Raw genomic sequence first — 23400 nt, 5'->3', positions numbered from 1 at the left:
AATTCTGTGGACATTAAATTATAAGTTATATTACCATCCACTGATCCTTTGTCCGATTGTTGTTCTATCTACTTCAAGTGTATATTATATATTGAAACAGGTTACCATGTGCTTATTTGGAAAAGAGAATAACAGGTAGAAGACCAGCTGGAAGACCAAGAAGAAGATAGATGGACCAACTGAGGGAAGACGTGGAGAGAAGAGGAAGGAACTGGGAATCTGTCTTGGACAATGAAATGTTTTTGAATAGACAACTTTGGAAGACGCTTGTTTTCAAACACCCTACCCGGCTCGCTGGAAGGGAAAACCGATGGTGGTGGTGATGATGATGATGATGATGATGATCATGATGATGAAACAGGAACGCCTGTACTTCAGCTTTGTGGGGAGCATGGATTAACGCCAAGGCATGTACGGTTCATGCTTTAGAGAGTACGAGAGAAGGATAGTGAAATGAATTCATTTTTAAAATGGAACTTGCAGTTTATTAAAAAAAATGCATAGAAACTATATCACCTTTTACAGACGAGCGGTTTGAACGTCCTCAAAGACGTGGAGAAGGTGACATCCCACGTCGTCGGCATCGTCCCACGGCGGTTGTTAGCCCTTGATGTTGAAGGAGACTCGAATTTGGGCCGTCGTCTGATGATAGTGCAGCGTGGAATAGTTGTTTGGCTTTGTATTCTACTAAGTCCCATGAAGGGAGTAGAGAAATGTAAAAACTTTCGCACAGAATGTCAATAAAATCTGATATGACACTTCTCTACTGCACTGCACTGCAAATTGTGGCAAGACACTGTTTACTGGCCACACAAGTTCTACTGTGAATGGTGTTGGACGCTCATTACTTTTGGAAGAAGAGATGAATTCAAAATCACAGTTCTGTAAAAATAATTAATGTTGTTAATGGAATTATCACTGTCGAACTTGATGTGATAGGCAATGAAAATAATCTGGAATTTTCTGAGATACAATTGTTTACCACTTCACTTAATCTCAGTGTGAAAATAAAATAAATTAAGTCCTTTGGACACAGTATTTGTACTGTTTGTAATGAGCACATGCAATGTTCTAGCACACACACACACACGCGCGCGCGCGCGCGTAGAAATAAATTAGTTTCTGTGAAGACAGAAAAGAAACAGTTTATGACACGGTGTCGTGAAAAAGAACCAAGTTCTATTACAACACAATCTTAACAAAAAATCACGTAGTTTCGCAGAGATAAATTTTCCACTGAGGCACAGTTTTACACGTAATTTAATACAACTTTTCGGCGATAAATGTAGACACAGTCCTTTATGAGGGGAATTAATATAGTCCCTTGAAAAGAAATAAAGGCACCATATTTGAAAGGAAATATCGGCACAGTCTTATGAAAGAAAATGTTAGCACGGTTCTGCGCAATGAATCGACAGTCTTTTGAAAACGAAGGTTGGCACAGTCTTATGAAAAGAAAATGTTAGCATGGCTTTTTTCACGGAGTGAATTGACACAGCCTTTAAAAGAAAGGTTGTGACTATCCTTTTTGAAACAAATTGACACTGTCCATAAAAACTGACAGTCTCTTGGAGAGGAAACAACTAAAGCACAGTCTTTATGCCCTAAGTCCTTTAAGCACAGTTTCAAAATATCTAGTGATTACTGTACAGTCTTTTCAATTCAAAAATTCACAAAACGAAATAATGTTACTCGGCTCAACAGACCGATATTATAAGTGACTAAGCTTTCTGCTTAGACGTGAAGTTAGAGTCCACTGGGAAGGCTTTCAACACTCGTATCGCGTACTTTCAACCGCTGGTCCTTAGCTGGACAGAGTAACGAACTGTATCACATCAGCTGGCCCGAACAGCGAGGCGGCTGGTTCACGACAAAGTACTCACTCGCACACTATTCTCCTCGAGGCTGGCGAAGGTCGGACGGCCAGACTGGAAATATGAGCTTCTAAAAAAATTCATATCTTGGGCATCCTTCCGCTGATTTTTATGAAATTTTGGGCAGTTGCATTTGTTGTGCAGGCCTACATGGTAACGTTCTTCAAATAACGATCTGACCTTCCATTCATGATGAAATGCCATCGAATCAAATAGAACTTTCGGTGTGATGTCACTTGGCCTTGGCTGGCACTCTGTAGCAGCGCGTGCTGGCATGTTGTCCCTCATGATGCCTGCGCGATCGGCGCTCGTTTTGAATCCATACATCGGGTGTTAGCGCGTTCTCCTCAAGAAATACATTAATGCGAATACTCGCAGGGCATTCCAGTTTCAGTATATATATAGTTTTTCTGTACCCTCTTTATGCCATAAGAAATAAATACCATGGGATGAAGAAACCCATGGTTCTGGCTTGCCTATGATTAGTACCCACTATATGAGGAACACCATGGATAGTAAGAGTCCCTGTGGTTAGTACCCTTGTGTGATGATCACCATAGGTTTGCGTTGCCTGTAAATGGTGCCACAATGTGCAAAACACCATAGGTCTGTAATACATGTGTGAATTTCATTAACTGTGAGTAGTACCATAATGTATGGAATACCGCGAGTCTACGCTAGTCTCGATTAGTACCTCAACATGACGAATACCATGGTTCTACTTTTCTAGCGATAAGTACCATTGTGAGGGGCAGCTGACTTGGATTTTGGACCCCTTTCAACTACAAGTATCATCGATTCAGTATTGTGCTATAGAAGCAGTCCCTTGGTCAGTAATACTGTTGCTCTATGCCACCTTCTGTGCATGTGAGGCACTGTGGGTCGGTTCCACCGATCGTTTTAAATTCCCGTCCGTCCATCCATCGTCTCATTTCGTACCATTAGGGGCCGATGACCTAGCTGTTAGGCCCCTTTAAACAACAAGCATCATCATCATCACCTTCTTACAGTCCACTTAATCTCCTTCCAATTCCATTGTTCAGTCTATTCTCATCACTGCGTCTCTTTTCTTACATAAAGATAAAATAACCATAGTCTTTAAGAAGAGTTGTCATATTCTGCTTCACCACCTTAAACCACACCTGTAGATGTTATTTAGTAATGTAATTAAAGAAGGTAATGCGAACGACAGGAAGCATGACCAACAAATGGCAAAGGGCAGCTGATTCAGAAAGTTATGGAACCAACTAGAGGGAAGAATATCCAGGATGTGATGGGGTAAAACCACAGGAGCTCTATAGAGAAATCGAAGTAATAGTTGGTATTAGTGATCATGAAGTGTTTTTGTCGTAGTTAAAATTAAATGTGATAGAAAGGAAGGTCTTAAAAGTAGGACTAGTAGGCAATACATATGGCTTATAAAGCAGGCATGAAGGAGATATTTAAAAAGTAACTATTATTGGTGGAAAATGGTAAATAAAAATGTAAACACTCTGGGTTGGGTTTAAAGCAGTTGTTGAGGAATGTGAAAACAGGTTTGCACCTTTAAAGGTGGTAAAGAATGGTAAAGACCCACCTTATTATAATAGAGAAATAAAGCGACTAAGAAGGAGGTGCAGATTGGAAAGAAATACAGTTAGAAATTGCTGTGGAAGTAAGGAGAAATTGAAAGAAATTGAATCTACTAAAGAAGTCGACTAAGGATAACATGACGGCAGGCATAATTGGCGGTCATACAAATTTTAATGAAAAGTGGAAGTGTATGTATAGGTACTTTAAGGCAGAAACAGGTTCCAAGAAGGACTATTCCAGGAGTCGTTAATGAACAAGGGGAGTGTGCATGTGAGGATCTCTAAAAGGCAGAAGTATTCAGTCAGCAGAATGTAAAGATTGTTGGTTACTAGGATAATGTCCAGATAGAAGAGGTGACTAATGCTAAAGTATTAAAATTTATCAATGATAACAATGACATTTACAATAAGATTCAAAAGTTGAAAACTAGAAAAACGGCTGGAATTGATAAGATTTCTGGGGATATGCTGAACACAATGGGTTGGGATATAGTACCATATCTGAAGTACGTATTTGATTATTGTTTGCATGAAGGAGCTATACCAAATGAATGGAGAGTTGGTATAGAAGCCCCTGTGTATAAAGGAAAGGGTGATAGACATAAAGCTGAAAATTACAGGCCAGTAAGTTTGACATGCATTGTATGTAAGCTTTGGGAAGGCATTCTTTCTGATTATATCAGACATGTTTGTGAAATTAATAACTGGTTTGGTTTTAAGAAAGGTTATTCCACTGAAGCTCAACTTGTAGGATTCTAGCAAGATATAGCAGATATCTTGGATTCAGGAAGTCAAATGGACTGTATCGCGATTGACCTCTGAAAGGTATTTGGTAGGGTGGATTATGGGAGACTGCTGGCAAAAATGAGTGCAATTATTAGACAAAAGAGTGACTGAATGTACTGCTATATTTCTAGAAAATAGAACTCAGAGAACTAAGAGTAGGCAAAGCTTTATCTGACCCTGTAATAATTGAGAGGGGACGCCGGCAATGGTATGATGATAAATGGGGTTAAAAGTCAGGTTGTGAGGTTCACAAATAGGAAAGGGCCTCTCAGTTTTGATTATTGCGTTGATGGGGTGAAAGTTCCTTATGGGGATCACTGTATGTACCTAGGTGTTAATATAAGGAAAGATCTTCATTGGGGTAATCACATAAATGGGATTTAAATAAAGGGTACAGATCTCTGCACATAGTTATGAGGGTGTTTAGGGGTTGTAGTAAGGATGTAAAGGAGAGGGCATATAAGTGTCTGGTAAGACCCCAACTAGAGTATGGTTCCAGTGTATGGGACCTTTACCAGGATTACTTGATTCAAGAACCGGAAAAATCCAAAGAAAAGCAGTTCGATTTGTTTGGGTGATTTCCGACAAAAGAGTAGCATTACAAAATTGTTGCTCGACTAAGTGGTATGTCTTATTTAAGAATTAGTATTAGGTTTAATGGTCCACCCAATCAATACACTTCACTTCACTTTGATTGGGTGGACTACTAAACTTAATACTAATTCTTAATTAAGCCCCATCAATACATATCTATATGTTGGTTTGTACATTGGTATGTTCCGAGCTGTCAGCGGAGAGATGGCGTGAAATGACATTAGTAGATGAATGTTTCAGTGGTGTCCTTAAAAGTAGGAAAGATCACAATCTGAAGATAAAGTTGGAATTTAAGAGGACAATTTGGGACAAATATTCATTTATAGGAAGGGGAGTTAGGGATTGGAATAACCTACCAAGGGAGATGTTCAATTAATTTCCAATTTCTTTGAAATCATTTAAGAATAGGCTAGGAAAGCAACAGATAGGGAATCTGCCACCTGGGCAACTGCCTTAAATGCAGATCATGATTGATTGATTGATTGATTTATATCATATTCTTATATTTTTTAATATTGTAATTGTCACTTTAGTATTTGTAATTACTGTATTATTGTTAGCATGCTGAGTTCCTTGTGGCTACCTCCATTAGGAGGCTGTTATGTAAATAAAATAAAAACTTAAAAGTACTCTTTCCATATTTTTAGTGTGCTCTGTTGAGCTATCAGCACTTTGTTCTTTTCATTTTGTATGAAGTTATTTTATGCTGGTTTATTTCTTTGTCTTTATCCATTGAGATATCATCTTGTTTCCCTGTGCATCTTCTTGTAGCATGTCAGTAAAGTCAAGCTAACATTTCTTTTTCTCTGCTTGTACTATTGTCATGCAGTTCTTTTTCATCTTATGCTCTGCCTCAATCTCAGCTGTCCTATTTTTTATCCTATTTTTTCTCAGTTCTAAACGGCTTTCTTAGCTTCAGCTCCAGCTTTAACCCTATCATTCCACCATTGTGTCTTTATTCTCCTCTCCAGAGGTTCTTCCACATGTTTCTTGCGCGCAGTTGACCATGGCTGTTTTAAAACCCATCCATTCTTCATCTTCGTTCCTTGTTGCATTTTTTGTTTCAACTTATTCTGGAACTTTGCCATTCTTTCAATTTGGCATGGTTTTCATGCCCTTATTTTACTCTGTCTTAATTTTCTAAGTCTTTTAAATCTTCCCATGGTGAGATTAGGCTATCACAGCTGTGTGATCCATAAATTGTGCATCTGACTTTGAAGAGGAAGTGCTGGTACTACTTTTACCTTCCATATTACCTTCCGCATTATGCTAAACCAGGGGTGCTTGGCCAGCGAAGACATTTTATGTTCTAGCCGAGTTTTTATAATTCGTTTTTCGTAGATACCATAAAAACTAGATAATATAAGCTTTATCGTAATTTACGGTGAAGGGAGATAAAATCATAAGAAAATCTCTGAATTATTCATAGTGTTTTCTTCACATTATGTTTCTTTTATTGGGCTGTAGGAAAGTTCTAAGATTCATAATTATTCCCACCTTAAACGCAGGTAAGGGTTAACCTTCATCCATTCATTTCTTGGAATTACAGCTGCAAACTTGCCTGGAGAATGAAAGGCCACCTGCATTCCACGGTGGATTAAATAGGTACAGTTATCTTGGGACGTCTGCAGGAAGTGGCCAGTTTATACCCGGAAAGTGCTTTGAGAGGTACATTGTGGTTTACTACTTTGCTGTTAACTAGCGTTCATATGAACTGTTGTTATTCAAAGTAGTTTTAATAATTTATTTGTGAACAAAAATGTCCCTTTCCAAACGAGAAAAGTGGATAGTGAGTGCTGTGTTTTTAAAGAAAAATGGATGACGACTATTTTTGTATTGAGAATAGTGGGAAAGTGATGTGTCCGATATGCAAGGATAATATCTCAGTTTTTAAAGAATACAACATCAGGCGGCATTATGATTCGAAGCACGAATCTGTATATAATAAATACGATGGGCTATTACGGAAGGAAAAGATTTCAAATTTAATGAAATGTCTCCCTGCTCAAAAACAAATGTTCACGAAACAGATCGAGGAAAATATAGCTGCAGTCCGCAGTAGTTATAAAGTTGCACATTTATTAGCCGCGAAAGGGGAAACCATTTTCTGATGGGGGGGTTTGTGAAGAACTGTATACTTTTGTAATAGAAGAAATGTGTCCTGAAAAGAAACAACTAATAAATTCAGTCAGGTTATGGCGGAGCACAATGATGAGAAGAACAGAACAACTCGGGTCTAATTTTTGCTCACAGCCACGTGGAAAATCTCAATTATTTGAGTGCTTTTCATTGGCTTTTGTTGAAAGTAATGACGTTCGTGATACAGGACAACTTTTAATTTTTATTCATGGGATTGACAAAGCGCATGAAATAAATGAGGAGCTGGCATCTTTGAGAAGCATCCATGGAACTATAACAGGCGAGGATTTGTTTCTGCAACTGAGTGAAACATTGAAGGGTCTCTACTTAGGATAGGATGGATTGGCAGCTATAACAACAGATGCAGCAAGAAATGAGTGGTACAAAAACTGGATTGATTGGAAGAATAAGAAGCAAATTTACTAACAGAAGTATTGATATGTCTTTTGAAATACACTGCATTATTCATCAACAAGTGCTTTGTGGAAAAGTATTAAATTTACAACATGTGATGAACACAGCGACATCTACAATTAATTATATTCGATCGCATGGACTCAATCATCGGCAGTTCCAGTCATTTCTGGCTGAAATTGATTTTGATTACAGCAATATAATTTATCATAGCAAGGTACGCTTAGTCATAATATATTTTGTTCTGAGGTATCTGTGGAACAGCAGAGGTGAAAGAAGGTGCGGGGGTGAACGGGTCTCAAAATACGAAATTAAAGTTAAGGTAAAATTTAACAAGGTTATATTTTCTTTTCAAAATCAAGAAATAACAAGAATGGTAGGTACAGAGTAGCAAGGCAACAAAAGTACAATTACAGTATTTACAGGATTTGGGCTTCGAGCCCCGAACTCACAATTCTTGAGCAATTAGCCCAACTTTACCCCCAAAACAAGATACAACAGAGGGGCAGAAAACCCCAATCATGCCCAGGAGCACTTGCTCCAAATTACACAGTAAAGCCTCCTAGAGGCACGCAGAAACGAATTTTACGAAAGAGCAACCCGCTCTTACGTTCAAGCCTATCAAAGGCCACACCAAACTCCACGTTCAAGCTGTCCTCCAAGTACATAGACACGGGTAAAAATACCCAACCTACTGAGGCCGATTTAGTGAAGAAATAGAAATATTACATTGCCTCGACAATACCAACTAGAGAGGAGGCAAAACTGCACTCCTAATACATTTTGTTTAAAACCTACTCGCACTAGGCCGTTAATGCAAGGGCTAATCCCATACTAAAGAGGTGACTTATATGAGAAGACAATTTACATTACGCTAGACTGGAAGAAACGGTTGAGAAAATAAGTTCACCTCAAAGCAATATGAGTGGGAGCTCGAGAGGGTTAAGCACTCTCTATCCCAATTTATAGTTAAACAGATAGAATAGATACCGAGTGTCTTTACATTTTAAGGGAAAGTTACATGGTAAAAGGCTTCGGACCTGCCCCGAGAGTTAAACTGCTGAGCTAGCAAGAAAAGAAGTTATTAAACGGCCATTACCTTGTGGATGAACTGCTGCCCGAAGAAAGAGGCGCTTCCCGCCCCCTGCTACGTACTTTACACACTGAAAGATGTTACTGAAGTGGCGCGGAGACCCGAAAATCAGCAGTTTATATACTCTCGTGGAAAGTTCAAGGCATTTCAGGAATGAGAACACCCTCCCACAAGAATTTTATTAGCTAGGGTTAAGCAACATATCCAAGTTGAAGAAGATACACCTGATTGGTCATAAATTAATTAAAGAAATTCGGGATTGGCTAAATTCAAAACAAGGGGAAAGAAAGGGTTAATATTGCCAACTTAAACAATGACTGAAAGAAATTTAACAAAGAACAAACTTATGAATTCAAAATTTCTCCAAAAACATAGTTCTTTCACTTCGCACTAGGGTGCACAATTGTAGTTCTTCAGTAGTGCCATCTGGAAGAGAATGTCCACACTTCTTACTACAGGCAAAACAAAAATACATCGAAAACGACCCAGTTCAGAAACTTCAAAATTTCCAAGTAGTGACATCTTCTGAGAAACTTGAAAATTAACACAGTAGAAAAAGTTCAGGCTTCCTCCAGTAGGGGAGTTTCAACTGGCGCAAAGTTTGAATTAGCGACGTGGAGGTGTACCATCCGGTACATATTTGAATGCTTCTTTCATCTTCGTGAAGAAATAAGCACATTTATGAACATAAAACAGAAAGAAGTGACAGAATTCGGGGACGAAAACTGGATGTATGATTTAGCAATACAGACAGTTTTAGTGCAACATTTAAATATTTTGAATAAGGGATTACAAAGGAAAGGCATGCTTTTAAATGAAGTGTATAGTTACGTGTTAGCGCTCCAAAATAAATTGAAATTATTTCGACAGCAATTAGAGAAGGGCATGTTCCCACACCTTTCATGTTGTACTGAGCTTCAAGAAGCAAACTCAAGACAGTTCAGTGCCACATGATCGGTTTATTAAGTTGATTGACCTACTCAAAAGAATGAGTTTGAAACCAGATTTAAAGACCTTTCTGTGAATGCGGAGAAAATTAATTTGTTCGAAAATCCATTTGCAGTTGATGTCGGTGATGCACCTGTGCAACTCCGAATCAAATTAGTTGAACTTCAGTGTTGTTCCCAATTAAGGGACAAGTTCGCAGAAGGAAATCTTATTAACTTTACAGGGCGCTTAGTAATAAAAAATTTCTGGCTTTCTTAAAATTTCTTAAAATTACAAATTATTCATTTGATCAACTGCCTATTCAATACATAAAAATCTTTATAATTAGGATTTAATCCTTGTTACAGATGGGACATGTTTTACCTGTTTTACAGGCATGATCAGCCATCATAACACGTCAAAGTTAAATCAGGATCCTGATGTTGTTCAAAATGTATTATTGGATTTTATCAACATTTATAATCTTATAAACTAATTACAAGTTCTTATATTGGAATTGAAAACAGTTGTGGTAGTTTGAAAATATATAAGACCAATAGCTTGGCTGGAATTGTAGATTGACTAGAGCTAAACACATTGAATAAATATGGTGTAAAGTAAAATATAACAAACTGTTGAAGTCTTAAGTGAGAATGTCTAAACGTTTTAGGAAACTCATTCCAACTTGAAACTCATTAGGTGAATGTTGTTCCAAACGTATCACAAAATAATGACTTCTGTTGTAAAAATTTGGTTAAAATTTTGTGTTCAAATGAGCTTAAATATCATTTTAGAACAGGATGTTCACATTAAAGTTTTTTAGGCTGTCTACCATTGAGATATATTTCTGATTTTTATTAGCTTCCAAATAAACTTTAACATAATTATTTGTCGTAACCGGTATTGTCCTCCATTCGTAGTTATAGTAATGTTGTAGATGTTAGGTGAACGTGGAACTGATTAGCACTGCTAATATGTGTTGAAAGTCCCCTTGACGTATTCAAATAGCTAGGAAGCATGATATCAGCAACAGGCTCCATTGAAGAGGAACTTACCAGCACGATTCAAGCTGGAGGAACATTCTATAGAGTTGTCCTAGACCTAATATGGAACCCAAAAGTACCATTGAAATGCAAGTGAGCAATTTATCTTACTTATTACATGCCAATTTTGACATATGGGAGTGAGACCTGGATCTTGAGGAAAAAGGATGAAGCAAGGATTCAGGCAGCTGAAATGAGATTCGTCCAAGCGATGGTTGGCAAAACAAGACGAGATGAAATTCGTAATGAGAACATAAGGGACATGGCTCAGGTTGGCAGAATGCAGGATAACATAACTCTGCATAGACTCAAACGGTATGGTCACATGCAAAAGATGGATCCTGATCGCATCCCCAGAAAAATGTTTGATCTTCAGTTAAAATATTCAAGACCAAGAGGGCGGCAAAGACTGTGATATACAGACATGGTGCAAAACAACATTCAGCAACAAGGAGGGGACTGGGACAACATTGAAGAAGGAGAAAAGTACAAAGACAGAAGTTGGTCGATGGGCTTCATTCGCAGACCCATCGTATAGATGGAACGACGTGGGATATGAATGAACATATAACCTCTATATAACATATCACTTGGCATTGTGTAGCGAAGATCCTAAAATTATCCCTCTTATAAACATTTCATATATGATACAATATAACATGGCTAATTCGGATTCTTTGCTTTCATTGGAACAAACTTTATTTCACTCCCTAACTTGGGTTTGTCTAATTGTTATGAACACTGCCTATTCCCTTATATCACTGGCATAAATAATCACTCATGAGAATCTAATATAATTCAAAATCAAATCAAAATCTCTTTATTTGCAAATGAGGTGTCTACCTCGGTGGCAAATGGTACACTAAAATACATTATTGTCAAGCACTAAATTTTAAATTAACAGGAGACGAAGAAAATTTTCCTAGAATACAATATTATACAATTTACGCTAATAATTTTTTCTATTAAACACACACATCATCCTTAATAAATTGATATTGTTTACAAAATTCTACTTATAATATCTTACAAACATAGTCAACTCATATACAGTATGATATGTGAAATTACTTCTAATAATACTATACAACTGGTATAAGATTAAAATTAACATTGAATTTATTTACATATTTATATTTTACCCATTTTGGAACCTAAGTAGCATAACGACCTGCTGCGTCTTAACCAGAGCCCCTTTTGCCACCACTTTTCAGAGTTCCTGAAGGGCCTTCACAGCTACCGTAGTGGTCCCAGGGCCCTCGAAGTCCCCACTGTACTTCACCCCTACAGGCAGTCCCCTACTTTGGCTGTCCAAACTCCTTAGACCGGGGATGGAATTAATTTAATCACACACGTTTATTATTTACAATATCCTGCACTGGTCGAATGCCCTCTAACATTTAATTTATTATCTCTGTTGTTGTTTATTCTCTTCTTGAATAACTGTACAGATTTTGGAAAAGGATCAAACACTACCCCTGGTAAACTGTTCCACTCCTTCACGCCCTTCCCAATGAAAGAAAATTTACCCCAATCGCTTCTGCTAAAATTCCTTCTAATTTTGTACTTGTGGTCAGTTCTACCAATATAATTATTTTCCAACCGAAGCCTCTCACGGATATCTCCCCATGCTTCTTCTCCTGTATAAGCTCTATATAATCCTATAAGTCTACTTTTCTCCCTTCTCTTACTTAAAGTTTCCCACCCAAGTTCCTTTAACATTTCTGATACACTACTCTTTCTCCTGAAATCCCCTGTTACAAACCTTGCTGCTTTCCTCTGCACACCATCTAGTTCTTTTATTAGGTATTCTTGGTCATTCTGAAGACTCCAAACACATATCTAGCAATGTGGGCTTTAACTACAGATAACCTAACCTTGTTACTAATCGATATAAGCGCTGTTAGAAAACTTATCTTTTTCAGTTGCTTTCCGGAATGATATCTATCATTTGGTCATCCCCTACAGCTCTGGATTCTGGTCATTCTGCTCGGCCGATCATCGTGATGTTATCGGGAATGAGGGATCATCTCTGCCATGTCGGTCCAGCTCGGAATCATCCAGATAGTAGACTCGCATTCTTCTTAGTAAGCCATGGTTTCCCTCAAAAATGTCTATTAGATCTCCAATATGACTGCAACTATTAAAATTTATTCTTGTGAAGAATGACTTTGTTAGTTGTTAATTGTTTATATTGCCATATATTGAATATCCTTTCCTGTAGTCACGGCCTTGTCGTTGCATTTTCCATATGCCGCTGCGAATCAATTTATAAGTTGCGTATTTTATTATTTCACGCGTATTTGATTAATCTTTTATATCTTCTGCTGTCTGCTTATTCATATGCTACCGGGCGAGTTGGCCGTGCAGTTAGAGGCATGCGGCTGTGAGCTTGCATCCGGGAGATAGTGGGTTCGAATCCCTCTGTCGGCAGCCCTGAAGATGGTTTTCCGTTGTTTCCCATGTTCACACCAGGTAAATGCTGGGGCTGTATCTTAATTAAGGCCACGGCCACTTCCTTCCAACTCCTAGGCCTTTCCCGACCCATCGTCGCCATAAGACCTATCTGTGTCGGTGCGACATAAAGCAACTAGCAAAAAAAAAATATTCATATGCTATAAGAAGCTTTCTTTTCTTCTATTCTTCTCTCATTTTAATAATTTGACATAATTTTTACATTTCTTCATCGGAACACGTCCACTCACTTGAGTTAGTCTTTCGTTTGTAATTTTAAACAGTGTCGATCTTAACAATTCAAATATCTAGTTTGTCTTGGTTACTGCCACCACGATTTTATTCATTACGACTTTGCGTTACTCTCAATTCCTTGATATCTTATATAATTTATTCATTGTGTCTAACTTCGTTACTAATAATCGTGTTTGTCTTAATTCAATTGAGCTTGATTGCTGGAATAATGGAATGGCACAGTATGTCCAACCCTTGTCCCATTGCTGTAATAGATCGGGTATGAAATGAGATGAATCTTTGTAGTGTGTTACAACCAGATGCCCTTCCAGAAGTCAGCCTCATCAGAAGAGTTACTGAAGTGAAATGAATGACGTGTTATATGATAGTAGGAAGGGAGAGGATGAAACTCAGTGCCGGACATAATCTACTTCTGTCGAACAGCACCAAAGGGTCTGCTCAAGGCTTTATGTCTCATCCAACGAACAAATCTCCATCATCATATGCCCTCAATCCATATGAGCACTGCAGAGAAGTTTGGAAGTGAATCCCAGCTTTTGGCAAGCAATCTAGTGGAGAAAATGTTTACCACCACCTCCCTTACCCTGTCGGCCAACATTCTGATGGAGAAATTTTTTTCAACCAATGGAGCTTGAACCGTTAATCACAGTGTCATACAATATAGACTTCATGCCTTAACGATCATAGTCACCGCGTGGACTACATTCCTTTATTATGTATGGGGAATAAAGTCAGGACCTGCAGATCTCTTGGGCTTCATTTTAGATATAGTGTTTGTAACATCTGATATGGTAATTTCTTGAACATAAAAAACATCCAGTTTTGGATCTATGTCCTGGTTCTCATTTGCTAAGATGACATACTTTGAACATTTCTGAGAATAGGCAACACTCTAAACCCTCAGCTGTCGACTTGTCATCAGGTAATTGTCCACCATGTTTCATTACCTTAGAGATGTTTACTGTATTGACATTTCTTATTAAGGTCCGTTGACTTCATCAGTAGTTGGAATCTTCATGGAGAAATACATTTACAGTGCTGTGCTATGCACATCAACATTAGTTTGTGCAACGCTCTTTTAATTGTTCAATGTCCACCCATTCACTCATTCATGTGTTTTAATTGTTCAAGATGATAATTTTAAATAGAGCAAAACAATTTTAATATACTGTATACCCATGACATAGGTGAACTATGAATTCTTCATTATGTTTTATATCTTGGTCAGTTGTGAAGTTTTGTGGCTGATGATGGCTCAAGAAGCTGAAACATGTACCACAATTGTGTGAAATAATCAATAATTTTATTAAATTATATATGTGAGGCGTCTAGTATCAAAACTGGCCAAGTCACAAAATTTACGAAAATGAGTTAAGGTTATCAATTTGAAGTAGAAGTATAGCACTATCAGGTGAAACAAGAATATGCTTTAAAATCGTCCATGTCTTCATGTTATAGAGCACTGAATTCTCGGTCGTGTAACAGAATCGGCCAAGTCATGCAGCCAGTGAATTCAAAACCGGGCATGTCAATGAACGAGCGACAATCTTTATGATGCAGCATTGTTGTCTGGAACCTTGTGTTGTTACATTAAGCAACAATGTGATAATATCAGTAGGCAGAATCGTTCCTTGTAATGTATATTCTTTGAGGTCATAATATTTTGTCTTTTGTTCGTTTGCAACACTGATTTACTTATTCGCGGGCTTCTTACCGTCATTGGCGCCAAAGCAATCCTATTTCCGGTGTGCTCGTATTTTGTCATTATTGTGTGCTGTAACGTGGATATTGTTCCGAGTGGTGAACTGAAAAATTTACTCTCATACCTTGTGCCACATAATGGAAACATCAATAAATGAACAAGAGATACGTCACAGTGGAAATCACAACAACGAAAACGAGAGCGGTAAGAATAATATTTCATTTTATTTTACTGCAGATTATCGAAGTTTCTCGTTCGATTCTTGAAGCAGTTAGGTTGATTTTAGGTGATGTCTTTTCAGAAATTAGCCTCGCAGAACTGTCAAACCTAAAGTATGGGTTTCTATGTTTCATTTTTCGAGATTAAAAAAGAATTCAAATGAGCACATTTGAGAAGCAAATAAGATGATTTAACTATGCATGTTTGTGTGAGTGTGTGTTCTAACTCACATTAAAAACCATGGCAATAATAATAATATAGCGTCAGAAATCTTCCAGCACTGCAGTTTTATAAAACTGTAATATTAGCAAGTGAAACAGCTTTCCTTGGTCATGAGAGTTCCAACACCGTCTCTGAAGTGTGCATCAATAGTCCACGAGAAATGCCTGATATTGTATTATAAATGAGAGCAAATTAAAGACTTTCAACAACAATATTACTTAGTATGTTTGAACAGTACCTATCTTAATAATGATTCTATTAACAAAAGTGACTATTATTGACGATCATTTTATTTTACTGTGTTCAAGATCTAAGTAAACTATGAATTTTTAGTGAGAGAAATCCTATTTTGTTTTCTCCTCAGCTTTATGATCTTCTTCGTTTAGTACAGTGAAACCTCGATTCTCCGTTTTTCGAGGGACCGTGAAAATAAAACGTACAACACGGGAAAACGGAAAATCCGGGAATGAATGAAAACTATCAATTTGGCTAAACATCACAAAAATGAAATATGTATAATTATAATCTTACAAAAACTCCTAAACTAAACCAAACCAAACTACAGCCCCAGTGAGACTTTGCCTGCCAAGCGACCGCTGCTCAGCCCGAAGGCCTGCAGATTACGAGGGGCGCATCGTCAGTGCGACGAATCCTCTCGGCCGATATTCCTGGCTCTGTAGATCGGGGTCGCCATCTCACCATTAGATACGGTAGCTCCACAATTAAAGGTAATCACGTAGGCTAAGTGGACCTGGAACCAGACTTATATCCAGGTAAAATTGCCTGACCTGGTCGCAATCGAACCCGGGCCCTCTGGATGAGAGCCGGGCATGTTAGACCGCGAACCGCATTAATTACCGGTACGCGAGTTCAAAATCTCGATACTTTATATTCAGTTTTACAGGGGAATCTTCGTCAGTTTCCCGTGAAAACTTCTTTCAGTTCAGCAACTTTGATTACGCTAGCCGAACTCTTCGAAAAATCTAACAACGCCAAGCCAAACGACAATCGACCACAAGTAGCTTTTAATTCTCTCATCTAATAAAATAAAGCATATTAGATACAAAAACACCCAAAATGATGGCGAAATCCGTTCATTTCTTAATCTTTCATTGTAATTTGGTCTCCGGTATACTGTTCGTAGTCAGTTTCTGGAAATCTCGTACCGCGCAAATTAGGCCTACATCGACTTTTAAAGGTTATGTTGAACTCGAAAACATGGTTTCGAATGTATCGATTCTTAAAAGTTCTCGAATACATTATATTCAATTCTGCGCGTCACAAATCCAATCAAATTGGAAAGATAAAAGAAATATCAAAACTTCAGAAATTACGGTTATTCGTGACCTTGAGGTCATCTGGAAAGTGCGCTCGCTGCACATGGCAGTACGAGTTTGAAATGATACCAATCATTTAAAATGTAACGTGCGCAAGTAAAACGACTGCGGTTTTTGGTATTTTAACACGAAAACGTAAAATTCCCAGTCTTACATTAGTAACAGTAATAGGCAATCCCAAGACCTCCCATGGCTTTTTTTTTTAATGTAAGGTGCAACATCTGTTTTCGTCTCGCTAACATAATCATGTACGATAATATAAAAAATACTGAATTTGTGTTAAGGAGCAGTTTCGATTCCTGCCTGAAAGCCCACTTAGGTCTGCAGTGCCCTGAGCAAAGTGCCGAAAACCCCTTCGGCAGTACGATCGAAAAAATGTAAATAAGAAAACATCTAACCCTGGACATAACATGGACGTTTTATAAGTGCGAACATTTGACGAAACTCGTTCCGTCTTCACGCTGAGCTGTAGAAATGCGCCGTGTCTTCTAGCAATTGCTGTGGCCACTCTCTGCCCTATGATTTTCCGAGATTCTCTAAACAATACCACCCGAATGCGATGCTAAGATGGTCCCTTATGCAAGTTCACCGCCGATCGCCGAACGCCAAGATCCATAAATATGCCATAGCCGTCCTTTCGTGAGATACAGTTTATTAAAAAACGATTGATCGAGGATTTAGCGTTGATGGGACTGGAATTTCTGGACGGTTGATCCGGGAAATCGTTTCTTCGAGGAACGGATAATGCGGGACTTTTACAACGTAATTTAATTACGATGCTCTCGGGACCACGTAATTTGAACGCATATTCCGGGAAAACGTACTTTCCGGGAACGGATATTCGAGGTTCCACTGTATTATCTCATTTATGCCGAAATGCTTTTTTTAATTGCAATAAAGAAAAGTAATTAAAATGTCAATTTATTTTCATTTAATTGCCTTTTTTTCACAAGCGTTTGGAATTTAAAAAAAATACAGTTTTACAAAAACAGACTGAAATTGTACAAAATTGCAACAAAAACGCCCAAGTCAAAATTTAAATTAACAAAAAAAGATGGGTTAATTATGAGTTAGATTTCTCAAAACAGCGGAACTTAAATATTAAACCATTAAGGATATAACTGTGAAAAAAACTTTTCTGACCATCATTGCTTTGTCTCTACAGGTTTTTCATCCATATTGAAAAATATGCCTTGAGTGACTTGGCCGGTTTTGATACTAGACGCCTCATGTGTTGAATAGGTGATCATTGTTATCAATACGGAATGTGAAAAATGAATTTCGTCACTTGTAATAACACAACACTCTGCGCACAAGGTAGGATCGCATCCAGAGAACTTTCTGATCAGACCTGCTCTATTTTAGTCTCTTAATATGATCTGGATAATAATTAATCATGAAAATTTAATATCTTGTTTGCTATTCCTTTAGGAATCCTTTTTAGGATATTTTCTGAAGGAAAAAAAAATTATTTTCATATTGCAGAATTCATCAGACTTGCTGACTTTAATCCAAGTAATGATAGTGACATTTGGAGAACAACCACCAGTTTATGCCAAATCACGTTCTGGAGCGACCAGTGCAACACCTTATCCTACACAGTGTAAGTACATTTATTCTTCTAGCATGAATATCTTAATTTCACTCTATTAATGAAGAGGGTGAAATTCTCCTCAATTTCTGTCTATGAAACAATTTGATTTTCAATAACATCTTGTTTGAGAAACTGATTAGCCATACGATCACGAGGTGCAGCTGGGATGGTGAGCATAAATCACATATTGACTGTATCATCTCAGACAAGAGACTGGAACTTTAATCAGGAATGTTAAGGTACTGCCATTGGAGCACATGGACTGTGATCATAGGCCATTTGTAGCCACCTTACATTGTGGTTAGCTGATTTGAGTCCCGTTGGTCGTAAACATTTTCATCAGAATGTTGGCCAGCAGGGTAGGGGAGGTTGTGGTATACAGTCTCTAATCACTAGATTACGTGCCAAAAGCCTGGATTCAATACTGAACATCTCTGCAGTGTTCATATGGAGTGAGGGCATACGACTGTGCTGATGGCGATTTATCCATTTGATCGAGATGTAAAGCTTTGAGCAGACCTCTTGGTGTTATTTGACAGGAGTAGGCTACATGCAGGCACAGGGTTTCACCTCTTCCTACCTCATCATCATGATGCCACATCCAGATGCGCAAGTCGCCCATGGGAATCAAATAAAAAGACCTGCACCAAGCGAGCTGAACATGTCCTTGGACACTCCCGGCACTAAAACCCATACGCTGCATGAATGATAAATGTAGCCCACTCTAAGAAACGTTATGATAGAAAAACACAAACACACTGTGTAAACCAAACATCAAGGTCTGGGAACTCTACAACCCAGAAAAGATATCTAAATATCAGATAAAGATCAGAGACAATCTCTCCGAAAGTGAGGAGGGGTCTGACCAAGAAGAGTGGTGCCATTTCAAGGACACCTTGGTTGACACAGCATTTAAAATTGTTGCCATAATAGCTGCAGAATGAGGGTGAAACTATCTTGGAAAGGTACTGTCCAAGTAGCAATAATGTAGAGAAACAAATTAAAAAAAACAGAGGGGAACTGTGAAGAATGTGGGTAGAAATTAAGAAAAAATGAAAGAATTTGGTCAACTTTACTGAAATTTGAAGCTCAAAGTAAAGATAATTATTACATATGGAAAAGAGTGCATGGACTGACTTTATGCAGAAGCTAGAAGACGGTAATACCCAATATATATGTATGTCCAACTCCATGGCTACATTGTTAGCATGCTGGCCTTTGGTCCACGGGGTCCAGGGTTCGATTCCTGGCAGTTTCGAGGATTTTAACTTTCATTGGTTGATTCGTCTGGCTTGGGGACTGGTATTCATGCTGTCTTCATCATTAGAACCATCTTCACAGATGCATAGGTAGTCTATACACCGTCAGTTATTGTAGACAAATGAAGTAATCCACCTAATCATTGCAATATAAAATTAGTACTTCAGTTTATTTTAATCATGGTACTAGTTTCGGCCTATTGATATTAGGCCATCATCAGCTATAAGATCTTAAAACACTTATGTTATGCTACCTATTTTTGTTAAATGTATGGCCAATTAGTTTAAGTGTTTTAAGATCTTATGACTGATGATAGCCTAATATCAATAGGCCGATACTAGTACCATGATTAAAATAAATCGAAGTACTAATTTTATATTGTATTGATTATGTGGATTACCTCATTTGTCTACAATAATTATATTGTGCTGGCGAGATGTAGTGTTTACAGTGCGCTATGTCTTCTGGTATGGGCTAGAACAATTTGTTACTTTCATTGACCTGTCTCAGTCTCATCCTTGGCTTTGACAATATGAAAGTAACCGAGGTATGAGCGATGCTAGTAATACCATTCCTTATGCAGCCAGTCCCTGCTATGATTGGTGTGAAAATATCGCCCATAGGGTCGGTTGGTGCATGCATTTCAGTGGGCTTGGCAGATTGATATGCAATAGCAACTTCTGGCTCGGTGAGGAAAGCAACGGGAAACTACCTCACTCCTCATTTCCCTAGTATGCCTCTTCAGTGACGCCTAGGCTGTCTGTGATAGCCTTTGGTGGAACTGTGGAGGATCAGACCAGCCTTCGGGCTGAATACCCAACACACCGTATATTTGTGGTGAAGAATAAGAGAAACACCTTTGAAACTATAAAGTATCTTAAGAAAGAAGATGGAAACACTGGAGTGATAGAGATTTGGGATGAAATGAGATATTATTTAAAAAACTATACATTGGTGAAAGGTCAGAATATGAACCTCAGGAAACAAGAGAGGAAGAAACTATTCAGGAAAAGGAGTGCCCTCTGATTTGAGAAGTGGAAAATACCCTAGAGAACATGAAGAAAAGTAAGGTAATAGACATAGATGAGTTAAGTGCGAACATGATCAATGCTGTAGGAGTCCAGAGACTGCAGTGATTGTTCAGTCATGCTCATGATATGGAGAAATTAAAACAATCTTGAGACTGGATTAAAGACATCATAATCCTATGTAAGAAGGGTAGCAGACTGAAATACAGTAATTACAGGTGTATTACTGTTACACGGACTCCAGATATCAGAAAGAATCATAGAGCAGAGACTACGAGAAATTATTGAACCTGAGCTTGAAGAACAACAGTGTATGAGTTTAGAAGAAACAAAGCTACGGCAGGTTACATATTTGCTGTAAGGAAAATAATGAAAAAGCACTGGAAAAGGAAATTAAAAAAGTCATCTTTATTTTCTTTTTACAATTTACTTTACATTTCACCGACACAGGTAGGTCTTATGGCGACGATGGGATAGGAAAGGGCGAGGAGTGTGATGGAAGCAGCCGTGGCTTTAATTAAGGAACAGCCCCAGCATTTGCCTGGTGTGAAAATGGGAAACCATGGAAAACCATCTTCAGGGCTGCCGACAGTGGGGTTTGAACCCACTATCTCCCGAATGCAAGATCACAGCTGCGGGACCCTAACTGCATGGCCACTTGCTTGGTCTTTTTATTCTTCAACATTGGGAAGACTTATGGTGGTCCAAAGGCACTCATTATGGGAATGCTTTAAGAATAGAAACATATCAAGTGTATTATCATTTAAAAGGAAGTCCAAAATGCTGTATGAGCACTTCAAGGTTTGTTTCCAACTAGTTAATCGATATGCGGAATGGTTTGAGACTTGACAAGGTGTACAACAAGGCAGCATATTATCGCCACTTTTATTCCTCACTATAATGAAGGAAATACCATATATACACAAATAATCCCTGCCGTTGAATAATATCCACGCCTTAATTTTAGAAAAGGAAGTATTTAGACTTTCTTTTTTTAAAAATTGTATTACTTTGTTAAGTTTTAATAATGAAAATCACAAGTACTGCTGTACAGTAAATACGTCTTGGTCTGCATTAACAATTTGTGAAAGTGTATACAAATTTCTCTTGCATTAACAGATAACAGAGCTGTGGAAATTCACAATATTTTCTTCATGATTGGGTGGGAGACATCGCGGAGTACTGGTTTTCCTACAAAAAACAAGTTATTTCATTCAAAAACCCATGCGAGCCATCCATGGCTAGCCTTACAACCTGTAATTTTTAAGTCTCTTGCTTTTGTTATGACTTTCAACCAACCCATTTCACTCCTGACTGTATATCCAAGCTATTTTCAGTCACGTTTACTGTTTTTGATTTCCAGAAACTTCGCTTTTCATTCACAAAATGCCTGACGGTTACTGTTCATTTGTTCAAGATGAGCTTTATTTCTTCTCTAATCCTGTATGGAACTTTTGTTCACATTGTGCTTCCTTCCTGCTGTACAGTTACTAATTTACTCCGCCCCTTGAATAATGTGGAGCTTTTCTTTAGCCTTGAATGACCTATAATGAGAACTCGCTCCGGCTGTCCCTAACTGTACTTTTTAAACTGACACTTCGTAAATGACCTGTTATGTATGCAGCATACTTCTTGCTTTTGGCAGGAACATACTTGCCAACAGAGTGGGTGGAAAAATACCAACTTCTGAATTTCTGTATTTCGGGAGCATTGCACTAACTTTGACGTATCTCTCACCTCTAATATCTGCTGCCAGATTAATATTGGGAAAAATGTGAGGATTATTTGTGTATGTACAGTAATGAAGAGGATTAAACAACTCAGCAACAACTCTGAATTCAATGGCCTGGCATTTGCATATGATGTATAGGGTGAAATGGTGCTGAATTCCAAAGCGATCTGGTCTTAAAATAAATCTGTCTAAAACAGTAGTGTTGCTAGTCAGTTGATGGAGCATCTATAACATAATCACTCTGGATAGAACAAAACTGGAAGAGATCAAACATTTCCAATACCTTCGTAGATAATAATCATCTGCAGATGTCGCCAACAGAGTACAGAAAGGAGCACAATTTTACCATCTAGTAAACAAGCTTCTCTTTGATAAACAAGACCCTTCAAGGTCAAAATTAGTGCTCTGCAAGAGCTTCTCTGTGTCTGTTACCACATACAGCATAGAAAGCTGCAGGCCAACATGAAGAGAGATAAGCAAACTTAAATCTGTGGAGTTTTTATGATGAATGAGAGAGAAAATTGGGAGGGAGAAGATAAGAAATGAGGAAATATGACATTAAGTGCAGGGAGAACAGTCGCTCAGCGATTAAGGTGGTTTGGCCGCCTAAAGAAATGGACCCACAGAAATAAGCAGAACATGGCTTAAGAAAGGAAAGGAAAAAAAAAAAAAATTAAGAAAAAAAAAAATAGGCAAGGGATCTAGAAGTTGGCCGAGGAAAGGATTGTTCAACCAGGTAAAACAAGTCCTAGAAGGACTAGGAGTGGCAACATCGTGAAGGTGTCTACCTGGATAGGAGGAACTGGAGAGCTCTCATTCACTACATTCAGGCAACTGGAGCTGTTTTACGATTATGATTATGATGATGATTTGTGTCATGTAGCTATTAGCTTGGATTTGGGAGATAGTGGGTTTCAATCCCACTGTCGGCAGCCCTGAAGATGGTTTTCCGTGGTTTCCCATTTTCACACCAGGCAAATGCTGGGGCTGTACTTCAACTAAGGCCACAGTCACTTCCTTCCCACTCCTAGTCCTTTCGTATACCATTGTCACCATAGAAAAGCAAATTGTATTGATGATGGAGGATCTATCATTCATAGATTTCTTTTTATAAGTTGCAAATCTGTGCGTGCATGCATGCATGAACAAATACTTC

The 23400-nt window shown here is 38.1% G+C and overlaps 1 protein-coding gene across 5 annotated transcripts in view; it reads left to right on the top strand.

The window, feature by feature from the left end:
* TSG101 (tumor susceptibility gene 101) overlaps positions 1 to 23400 on the top strand; it is a 248197-nt gene that overhangs the window by 139635 nt on the left and 85162 nt on the right. For 3 of the 5 annotated variants that reach the window (XM_068227271.1, XM_068227272.1, XM_068227273.1), the window contains exons 6-7: positions 12367 to 12528; positions 18116 to 18233. In XM_068227271.1, the coding sequence (XP_068083372.1) occupies positions 12367 to 12528; positions 18116 to 18233 (280 nt within the window). The remainder of the gene's footprint in view (positions 1 to 12366; positions 12529 to 18115; positions 18234 to 23400) is intronic. The other 2 variants (XM_067145703.2, XM_067145704.2) reach the window with 1 other exon arrangement.

The sequence above is a fragment of the Anabrus simplex genome, chromosome 4, assembly GCF_040414725.1.
Source record: "Anabrus simplex isolate iqAnaSimp1 chromosome 4, ASM4041472v1, whole genome shotgun sequence".
In the NCBI taxonomy this organism is placed as follows: Eukaryota; Metazoa; Arthropoda; class Insecta; order Orthoptera; family Tettigoniidae; genus Anabrus; species Anabrus simplex.
The sequence above is the reverse complement of the archived record's forward strand: the minus strand, read 5'-3'. Positions and strand labels throughout refer to the sequence as shown.